The following is a 12,191-nucleotide window of genomic DNA, read 5'->3' on the forward strand; positions in this document are numbered from 1 at the left end:
TAAGACGGATAATCAATTTAATGGACTTTTACCGGTCTATACGACTATAGTAACTACTACACGGGAGACGATAAAACGTTTAAAAGAATTTCCGATGCTTTTACACAAGTTCTATTCAACCATAAGATCTTTATCGACGACCAGCGCCTTGGCTTCCTATCCTTGGCACCATACATTATTTCAACGCAATGCCACTGTTATATCGTCCACCGGATCCTCAGATGTTTCAAAATAATAAGTTAATCTCAAATAACATTGTTCGAATAAATAATAATAATAATCGTATTCTTTTAAAAATACTTTAAGTGTGGTAACAAATTGGCAAACTTAAAACGGTAAATACGACTTCAATTAAAAATTCCTCCTGTAAAATATTAATTTGAATTTTAAAAAATAAGTTAGAATAATGATTTCAAAGTCATACTTCAAAGTTTTTGAAATCCTAAAAATTCTAAACACTAAAGTTAAACTCAAAGTATTTTGTACTATAGACTTAATTGTTCAGAAGTAATTTCCGTCTATTATGTCTCTTCGTGGTTTTAGTTTAACTCACAACACTTCTGTGCACTCATCCGCTAAAACTAAATCAGCCACAAACATTAAACATACCAAAATGAATCGGTCTGTATGTCCTTTGTATGTTTATCCATTTCTAAAGAAAGTAAGTACGGGCTTATAAGGGCCGGGTCTTGACCAACACTCAATCTCGCTGAGATTTGTCCGTGTATGATTATTTTTATTTTCTTGCGACAGTGACTGTTGGTTTTATATATTTTATTTTGAAATGAGTGACCTTATTCAATTTGTTTTGTCCTCGAGTATATATTTTATTTCCATAACCAAAATAAATTTTATATATATATTTTTTTTATTTAGGGTGGAACCAATTTTGATTTTGTAATAAATAAGAAAGGGACTTGCCATATTAGTTCGGACGGTCTTATTTGATACTCGAGTAAAACGTTATCAATTGACAGAGCGATTCGCAGTAGTGATCGAGTGTGGCTCTACTCAGCGATAATATGATTGCTTACGCAGTCTAATCATATTATTTGGATTGATTTTTTATTTTAAATTATTGATAGCTTTTTTTTATTGCCTTCCGAGAACGATACATATCCTTGTTTTGGCTGTTGACACTGATTTATAGCGACCTCACGTTGTGATTGCCATCAGCTGAATAGCATAATAATTTTTTTTTCGACGGTATTAATTCACAGCAAATGGAGAGCGACGGCGTCAAACAAAAACAACGCCCCACTTTAGATTCAAAAGCATTTGGTCATTTTCCTACCGTTACGAGTGCTGGCCGTGTGTACTTGTGTATGCATATGTATATATATAGTGCTTGCGCCATTAAAACTTACCGGGTCCGACGTACTTGAAACAGTTAATTAACAATGCAACTTGTACATCCATCAGAACGTTGGCAATATCATGTAACGCACACAATTCATCAGGACATTCGTTTGTAGTTAATCTGTTTTGAAACACGACGGCGCAGATAACAATAACAAAACTTATTCGAACGTACTAAACAATATTTTAGATGTTCAAACCTTTTTATTTGATAAAATTAAATTTTTTAATAAGATAATATGTATAACTGTGTGAAAATTATAAGCGCTCAATATAGCGCTTATAGTTAAATAGACTTAAGCATTTTAGTACCATAGTATTTTATGTTTAAGTCGGTTAGAGGATATTTAAGAATATTATATATAAAGTGTCTTTTACCACATTTTTAGTTGTGAGTAAAAGAGGTAAATATTTTATAGTTGAATAAAAAATAAATATGTATAACACATTTTTAAAAAAAAAGTGATGTTGCATATGAAATATGCATATTGCCTTAAGATGTAAATTAAGATAAAAAACCTATTATATATCAGAGCGTCAATAGTTAAAACTGATATGTAGATGTAGTTTTAATTAACACATCAGTGACGACATGTATTATTAAATCATGCGAAATACACACAAAAATATGCCTGGAAAATCAACACGTTGCAAATTTAATATTTTTTAGTGCTTTCAATAAATATCTAATGTTTTGAAATCATTTAAATTTTTATATGGACATTTAGACATCATTAGATTGATGATTCAGTTCTTGTTCATCACTGAGACTATCTAGGGAAATGTTTGCCCTACAATGCGAAGTGCCTGATGCCGCCACTGTTTTATTTTTTAAACGCTCTAATTTTTACAGTTTTTCTAATTCCAAACAATATAAGTAGATTATGTCAACTGAAACGTGGCAAACTTTAAAAAAGATTAAACAAAATTTTTGAAAGGTAAACGTAATTTACATTGCTTGTTTGACAATGAAGTCGTAAACTTTTTCATATTGATCATAACTCGGTACTAACATATAATACACTAATGCCCCAGTTTTAAGGCAAACATTTTAAAGATCAAAATTAAATAGATTTAAACTTAAAAATTTTTTACACGTAAAGTTTAGCTGTCGGTAAATTGTGATTTTCCAATAACGATTACCTAATTAAAAACCTCCAAAATTTGTATCACGTTCATCAGTTTCAACTTTTACTTTAAAGTTACAAAACAGATGGCTTTCAATCTTATTGAAGACAAAAAAACCTTTTAATTGATGTCCGTGTTCATAAAAAAAAACGAAGACGAAGGAAAATAATATGAGTCTTGACTTGAGTTTTTTAATGTATTTGAGGTAAATAAAACATTTATTGTCTTGATAAATTATTAATTATTGTGGAAAACATTATCAAAACTTCACGTACCCCAAAGAAATTTAGTTGGTTTTCTAAACGCTGATAATTATAAAAACTAAATTGTGTTGATTGGAAGAAACGCAAAGTGCGAGCCAGAATGCAAAAAATAAATTACCGACATCCATTTACATAAATGTAATACAATTGCATACCCTTCAGTGCTAAAATTGCTTTTCCCTCCATTAACCTTTTTATCTAATTCGTGGAATTGTCGACAAATTATAAGTCGAAAATTCATTACTTAATTATAATAGCCCGTACAAAAACGGATAATATTCTTGTTCAATCTTCTGAAATTATTAGTCTAATTTGAACTGTACTCATCACTTGTACTGTTTTAATATAAAGAAACAAATTTGAAAAAAAATGTAAGTTTATGGTTTTTTTAATAAATCATATGCAGGACCGTTTACGTCATGTACTAAGGTAGCGCTTTAAAAATAGAAATATTATTTTTACAAATGTTATTAACATGTTTCTTGGGAGAATAATCAGACGTTCTATAATAATTTAGGGTTCGCAAGCTGTCGGCGTTGATGATATTAATTGAAATATATTTATACAAATTTCATTTGCTTTTCAATATACTCAAAAAAGGAAATCAGCACGAGCTGCTGGTAATGAAATTAGTGAAATTATTCTGCCAAACGTCATAGAACGCTAACATCAATAGCAAACTGATTGGGCTTAGCCGAATGAATCGTTGACGGAACTAACTGTATTTTTACAGACAAACAAACAATTAATTTAGTCTTGGGATTAAAATGAACTAGCAACAGACTAGCATAGGTTGTAATATTTTTTATACAATATTAGTTAAGTACATGAATACAAGCCATGTATTTAACACAAACAAAGGGTGGAATGATCGAAATAAACAAAACGTGATTCTTGTTTTTGTGTATAGACACAAAAAAGTTTCAAAAAAACTACAAAAAAAAAGTGCTGTACCTTTCAATTGTATAACGTGTTCAATCTTAATGTATTTCTATTTAAAAATTAAAAAAAAAAAAAGTCCATTTTCTTTTATACTTTTCGTGTTAGCTTGTTATTGATGTGACTTGTAGTTATTTAAAAGTATACCTTTTTTATCTCACCCATTTATTTCAACCTTAATAAAGTAGAAATATCACAATATCATGATTTTGTCTGTAGGTAAATGTTTTTTTAGCACTTGGGTAGGTATTTAATAAAAATGGTGGCATTAAAAGATAACTCCGTGTAACGTTAACGAAGCTCTCGCAAGTGCATTGTGAAATATAACTTCACAATGAATTACAAAAAAATGTCGATTTTAACACTTTTAAAAACTTACCTTCAAACCAGCTAAAAAAAAATCTGTCACCTATTTTTTAACGAAAACCCATAATTTGCATTGATTTGTTATTTTGGTTGCCAATCATATATTTTAATTAAACTTGAATTTGTTGTGGTATTATTTTATTAGTGTATGTTTCATTGGTTTTTTTCCAAAAAATAGTGATAATATATCGTCATTTTAAAATAACAAATGTCAATTTAGTTGCTCGGGAAGCCTTCTAAGTATTATTTGTTCAGAACAAGTGTAAGCCATTACGAAAAAGCGTATTGAAACAAACTTGTCAACTATAGTGTTATTTTACCATTCGGTTCGGGTCTGCCGTGAACCTTATACGGTTTTGCCAACACGAAGACAGATTCAATGTGAGACGCGCCATACACAATGTTATCATATACAGCGGTTTTCGAATGTAATCTGATTAACGAGTTTCGCCTAGAATACTAAGTAAGACGAGCTCGGTATGCAAAACATACTTTGAAAGCGAAAAGTTTATTCGAGAGTACACTCCGCTTTATCCGTTATTGTCCAACAAAATACATCACCAGTACACACAGGTTACATATCAATAGACATGACGTTCTAGAACGTTCATATAAATATTCCCAGTCTCGTTCTTTCAGCCCTCGACATTAGAATGTTTGACGATGAGCGGAAGTGGGAGGACAAGAGTGAACTACTTGAAGCGCTGATAATGGTTTAGAGCAATGAAATGTTGCAATTGCTAAGCCACAGTTACATTCCGAAGCGAAGAGAGTAGGTAGCTCTTAAGATGTGTATGTCACAAAACTGTTGATGCCTATTAAATTATTATATTACATTAAGGATGTCTTCTCCTCATTATCCGTTAAGGGTAGTTCACCGTTTGTCTGACATTATGTATACAAATAAAGATTCTCAAGAACCAGCAACGTAGAGGACGTACCTTTCCAATGAGAGTATATTGAATACAACATCCACTTTAAATTGAGATTCCCGGAAGCAATTAGTTGTGTACGATTAACTTCTCATTAATTAAACCTTCTCCCCAGTACAATGACTCGTATTCTACAATTGAATTGGCTTGTCGTGTCCATTATTTTATATTATGGTCTAATGTGTAACAAAATATGTAATACGGCTTCGGTATATTCCTCGGGATAAGTCCAAAGTGTAACACTGTTGACGAATTGTGTCCAAAAGCCATAATAATTACTATAATAAAATTACGGTGTCAATATGAAAGCTGTATCATAATTCTAACATGGCAAAGAAAACCCATGATATAATACAGAAATAAAAGCCCCTGGGGAAAAGTATTTACAACAAATAATTGGTTGTCGGTGCTGTTTGGACCGGACCGGACCGGAAAACCTACAAACGAGATTACACGCAAACTTCATTACGGGAGGTCGTCTGCCGTTCGCTGAATTACCCTTTGGCTTTTGTAAACTGACCGTGTGTCCCCTCGGCCCCCAAAGGTCAGAGAGTCGATTTGCTTTGTATCAAACCGCCAGTGGTCGTGAATATTTGTCAGGTATACGTACAACGACAACAGAGGATAATACAAAGGGGATAATAATTACGCTTGTGGGTAGCTTGAAGCGATTTGTCTCTTCTCATCTTACAGAAAATGTGTCTGGCCGCAGAGCTCATACTACAGGACGTATTAGGCAAGTAGTCCAACGGCATGGGAACATCGTGGAAAAAGCAGGGATGTGTTTAAAATTTCCCAGCACTATGATACACTGAAAGCCGATAAAATTAAATTCAAGTATAGTAGTTGAATTTGTGAAGGATTAAGAATATATGATGCAATGTTTATGTCGATAGCGTTAATAGTGACACATGCAATTGTATTAGAAACATTGGAAAATTACTAATTACTTGTTTAGACTTTGTTTGGGTAAGTTTAGTTTGCCAAAAAAAAAATAAAACAACACCTTTCCTAAATAATTGTTATACCTCAGGCACACTAATACAAGAAAATTACGTATCCGTTTGTTTCTTAATTATAAAGTATACATTATTATGTATACTAATTCTGTTCGATTTAACGGCGTACTTCCCACGTTTCTTGTAGAGATAACCGGTGATAACAAAATAATACAACAATATAATATAAATCTTCTTTACTATGATTATCGAAGAAAAGTTTAAGATGTTGAATCTCGAAATTGATTGTAACTGTCGTTTTCGACTCGGTGAACTGCAATGTTTGCGATACTCCTATGTATTAACGTTATCCCATCATCTCGGCTGAAGTAGTTCGACCCAAATGTCCATAGAAAATACCATGAATAACAATTGTAATTTACCCGGTTTTTAGTTTTTGGGGAGTGTGCAATTCACTGATCAGGTCATATACGGCATTTCCTAAAAGGTGATTCGAAAGTCGCTCAACCAAAAATAAAAACCGTACACAACTTGACGGAGTTTTTACACACTCACAGGTCTACTTTCCTTCAACTTTGCATCATTGACTCGCTTTCTTTTTTTACTCTTCTTCTCCTCTACCTTTTCTAATACAAATAAAGGTCGACTCTGTCCCAGACATCATTGCTTGCCCAGGTATCATTACAGTTGTATACAATTGTCATTTCACACTTAATTTATTCAATTAGTGTAATTTTATTTATTTATTTATGTCATCACTATAATTCAGCAAGTACAATGGAGTAAACAATATCTAATACACACTCAGAGTACCCAAATTGTGCAAATATAATATTATGTTAGTTTCAACTACTTTTTAAGGCCGAAATTCTAAAAACTTTATCTCTTCCCTTTATTATGATAAATGTCTTAAATAATGTACGTATTTTACTTTTTTATTGTGGTACTCAACAACTTTCGAAAAGTAGTCAAAATACTTTCAAAATTGTTTGAGATATTTCCTAGATAACATCCTACCGATTTACAATGAAACACAAAACATATCATGAACCTTTTCTTTGAGAATGAAATTCTTGACGATAAAAGTTTTTCATTATTTGTCTTTTTTGGACTTTTGAAAATCAGAAAACATTTTTTAAAACTATTTTATAAACACATTATAGGTCTCATTGTTGGTTTTTATATATATTTTCTAATTGATTAAAAACAACAATTATTTTTGGCCTGTACATACACATTTGCAACGAAGAGTATTTTTTTTAAAGTAAAGATTTTCTTTTTATGACTTCCCTCCGACCTCACCCGATGACCTCCTCCTACTATAAACCGTACACGATATGGCCACCCGACTGTAGTAAGTTTTTCCAAAATTATAATAATAACTTAACATTTTAGAAGAATTCGGAATATGACTAAAATAATTGTTGTGTTGATTTCTATGGTGGAGTTTTCCGGTATACTGTCCTGGGAAGCTTAAGAAACCGACTTTAACGAGGCGGGCAAAAGAACAAGCGGTTAGAACAACGTACTATACGGTCGACATTTACTCGTAATTAGTTATTTCATGCACCGCCATTTTCTTTGGTCCAAAATACTAATTTCGTCGGATCTTAATTGTTGTTTGACGGCGCCATCGCGGTGGCTATGATAAGAATTATTGTGTTTTAGATAATAATATTATTATTACACTAGCACAATGGCACGATGCTAATAATAATAATACTAAAACTGCTACACGCATATTGTAATATTGAACATTGCAGTTATATTATACATACGCCCAGTGTGTGTTGGGGTATAAAATTATACCTTTATAGCTAGCGAATCGTGCACTTCGCGAGAGACACCGTCGCCACGCCACGGCCGGTTTATTCGAAACTGCTTTTGGATAGCAGCAACAGGTGCCGTGCTTAGGCAAATCCGTAAATTAATAACTCGCGTTTTTTAACTGCCGGCCGTTTACAATATTATTATAACAACCGCGACCGAACAGTGAAAATCGACTTTACCTAACAAAATAATGAGCTCAATTCCGCCAGCCACTTTTAAACGAAACATCCCAAATATTTTCAACATTTTCCTCACCTCCGATACGCTGATATATGTATAGCCACGCTACATTTATAGTTACTATTTGTTTTTCAGTCTAAGCACAATGTATCGAGTAATTTACCGGTGGTCGGATCAACGTTGGCCGCTTTAATTAATGACCTATAATTAGTTACCTCCCAAAAGTGAAAAGGGGGGGGCACGGGTTGAGTTCATCAATTTTCGCCGGGCAAGCTTATGCGTCCAAACTAAATTGCGGTTTGCCTGAACTATTTAAGTATTTACATCACACACGCTCGATTTCAACGCTAATGGCAGAGAAAAATTAAAATCTTTAAAAGGAATTTCATCAGCATTTAAAACGTTAATGGGGACCTGTTCTCATCGGTTGAACTTAAAAATTAAGTATAGTTTAACATAACGAAAATTGGGTTGGTTCCGTATCAATATATATATATATATATATATATTTATACAATTATACCAACCCGCCATGTTTTCGGAGGACAAATACTACTATTGTTTGTACACGTATATTTTTTGATGTGTACAGAAATGTCCGTGGCCTGACGTCATCATCGAAAACCTCAAAAATTAATTACATATTTGAATCTATTTTTAGCATGAAACATGCTTTAGCCTTGGCCCTCCGGCCCGAAAACGACACTAAATAACGACACAAAATTGCGACAGTAAATTGCGATACTAAAGTAACGCACCTGCCTCTAAACGTATTAAAACATATAAGATGTCATCAAAATGATAACGAGTCGTCGTCGTCATGCATAACGTTTGGCCAAACATATAATTAAGACTATACTATCATGATTAATCGCAAAGAGATTGTAGATCAGAAATAATCAATATTTAGGAACCAGCAGGCTAAAGCATATTCCATGTTTTATAATTTTAGCCATTAGGCTTTAAGAACACTGTAACTTTTTTTGTTTTATTTTTTGTTAAATATTAAATAAATAAGTAATTGTAAAAAAAAAATATAGAAATCCGTTATAATATAACGTAACAATGCAGTACGGCGAGTAGATCACATCCCCGACTGACTTTTTTCTAGGTAATAAATTAAAGGATTCTATTAGGAACGCAGTATCTACCCTAAAATATTTCTAGACTCTTCATTAACTCTTGAAACCTCTCGAAAAGCAAAAAGGTCACCGTATTTTAAATTAACCACTTTAACTCAAATTAGCAACGTACAATATTATTTATTAAAAGGCTCTATGCCGATTAAATTGAAGCTACTAGATAATATTGTCTTCTAGAGGGAAAACCCCAAGTACATCATAAACCAGCACAATAAAAAATATGAGCATAGTGATTCAAGGTTTTTTAATTTAAAAGTGATATATTCACTGTATTCCAAAACCAGAGTGGAATAGAAAGGGTTAGTCGATGAAATTGAAGAACATATACTATTTCACTTATCTTAATACACTGCAATGGTGAAACACAATAATGACTTATTACACAAAATTAACAGCTGGAATTCACAATAACATTTAACTAGGCACAAACCAATTGGCAATGCCCAAATAAGTGTAAAGCTCTGATGGAGAAAATGTGCCATTGAAAATTCGATTTATTCACAAATTACAGCTACTGTATTCGGCCGTATCGAATCGTTGCAATAATAGTATAGTAACAGGTAATGGCTTCATCCGACCCAACTTTTATAAATTGCCATAATAATGTTACACATACAATTGAAAACATTTCCAAATTCCAGTTATCTGAATGTATGTTATCAATACGATCTACATTACTTTACATTCTTTTGGTGCATTCTAGTTGACTAATCATGAGATTAAATTGGTATTAAACATTGTAATGACGAATTACATATTATTGTATATTATTTCTTATTTAGCAATAATCTGATAATTTCTGATACTTTCGATACTAATGCGCCTTCAATTTTTTTTCATATTTAAGTAATTGTTTTGTCAATTCAATTTACACAGCCAAATGTTTAGAAAAAATTACCGAGATACACTCGAGGCGCTAAAAAAATTAATTTTAATGAGTTTTAGAGTAATATTATTAACGCTTTATAATAAATATTAATTTATCCGGCCGTCCGTCAAAGTTGAAAGGTCTTAATTAAGTTATTACCTTACATTTTCAAGTTATTGCATAAGTGCTTTAAACAGTTAATTTTATTAAAACTGATTCGAGAGTTAAGGAACTGATCAGTCATGCAAACTCGAAAGAAACTGACAGTAGACAATTAGGTAAGTCACATTAGGAATACATCTCCAAAACTGTTCACCCGAACTTCACTCCTCGCGTGTGTGGCCCAAAGCTCGAATAACTAAAGGGAGTATATTAACTTCATAACTGATTATCGACCGGTCATTTATTTTGGTTATAACATCCTACATTTATTAGGTAAAAATCAAATGTATAGATGGGGCTATTTAGTAATCATCAAAAACTTCTCTTTACAATAAATATTTTAATTAATTTGGATCCATACTTATTACGATAGAAATTTTACTCAAACAATTTTTAGCTAAAATTATTATTTTGTAGAGGTAAAGTAAAATTTTTATATTTTACACGGATAACATTATTGGTTTTTTTTTTTACTGTTTTCCAGATCTCTTAGATGCGCCCGTAACACGTTGCATACACACATGTTTGCTTCGTTTGCCAGTAACAACCTGCTGTGGCTGCTCTGGTATAACCTGGTCATCGACCACCCGAATGTGGTGCTCAACAACGAGGTATGTAAATCAGCGGTGGTTATGTTTAGCTCATGCATATTTTAAATTAGTATTATACCTGGAATTTTCGGCGGCACTTGAAACGGGCAACACCATCGAGTTGAATTTCACCAAAATAATTACTAACACTTTTGCCGTGTGCTCGACCTCATCCACTTGTCTAAGGGCCGCACAAACCCTCAGCTGCTGTGATAGATAGAATATATATTTTCAGTAGGTGTCCCACTGCAATAATTATTGTCACTCCGGCATAATAGGTATTTTTTTATTATACCATAGAGTAATAAATATAAAGAGTTGAACTAACATATTATTATACGAACTTGTATGCGATAGTGAAGTCAACAGAAGAACTAAGACCAGTATGACTACACAAATGTAAGACAAAGGCCTTCGTTTGTTAAGCGGTTGGTATTTAAGCTTTTACCCCTTATTATAAAATATCATTGTTTTTAAGCTTCGATCCGGAGCTGAGAAGGTATTGTATTTCCAATGATGTGTTTTTATTTATTTTTTGTATCTATCCCCTTGTGCTATTAGTATGGGATTGGCCTATCCATTCTTTTATTATCTGTAGTTTTTCTTTTTCAAGATATTTTTACCATTTATATTTTATCACCACAATAATATATTGAACGATATTTTTTTTTCTTCTAACTAGGAAGACTAACTTTAGTCCTTTTGTTTGCGTCGCACCAAAGCTACTATAGCCGACCTCTGTATTATATCTAGAAAAATAAAAATCGTCATACGTTCGATTTATTTTTTATTGTTTTGTAAGCTCGATAAAAACCTTTTTATTGGCCTTGCGCACACCGTTTGAATATTCTATAAACGCGCTACTTGCCGGTTTATGGCGTAACATAGTTTTCCCATCAATTTCGAGCCGCTTAATATAATATAATCGAAAAACGTTTTTATTTCCCCCGGCACATATTATTGTGAACATCTAAACATTTCAGACCCGCGCTACATGATATTAAGATCTAGTGTCTGTCGAACATTTGGGGATCAAAAGTCCTGGTACATTTCCTCGTGTGCAAATTCTAAAAAAAAAAACCCCATTGTTTTCCCTCTATAAAATATCCGCCATGACGGCGTATAAAATATTACCATCGAAATTTAAACATGTAATATTGTACATTAGAAAACCGCTGTTTAAGAATACACGATACCGCACAATAGAAGTTTGGGGAAATGTAGTAGAACTAAGGTCGTAAATGCGAAACAGTGTTATCGAAGGATCGATTTGCGTTCATGCCTAGAAGGTGAAAAACGAAGTCCATAAGATGTTCGAGACAATCAACTAAAATAAATTATTAGGATGAAAGTAAAATAATTAATGTGGGTTTCGCTGAGTTACCAAAAGTAATGAAGGACTTAAAGTCTCGAAGTATGAATAAAGGGACGAGAATAATCGTTAAGAATATCCAAAAAAATTCCCAGTGAGAC

General features: G+C 32.6%; 1 protein-coding gene across 4 annotated transcripts in view; it reads left to right on the plus strand.

Moving 5' to 3' along the window:
• The window catches only part of LOC126833562 (calcitonin gene-related peptide type 1 receptor-like), a 115,015-nt gene that overhangs the window by 85,548 nt on the left and 17,276 nt on the right, over window positions 1-12,191 (plus strand). For all 4 annotated transcript variants that reach the window (XM_050564981.1, XM_050564983.1, XM_050564982.1 and 1 more), the window contains exon 6: window positions 10,613-10,739. In XM_050564981.1, coding sequence (XP_050420938.1) covers window positions 10,613-10,739 — 127 coding nt within the window. The remainder of the gene's footprint in view (window positions 1-10,612; window positions 10,740-12,191) is intronic.

The sequence above is a fragment of the Adelges cooleyi genome, unplaced genomic scaffold (assembly GCF_023614345.1).
Source record: "Adelges cooleyi isolate 19-005CV unplaced genomic scaffold, UGA_ACOO_1.1 ACOO_flye_CR_arks_rails_tigmint_CR_PRNA_2, whole genome shotgun sequence".
Classification (NCBI taxonomy): domain Eukaryota; kingdom Metazoa; phylum Arthropoda; class Insecta; order Hemiptera; family Adelgidae; genus Adelges; species Adelges cooleyi.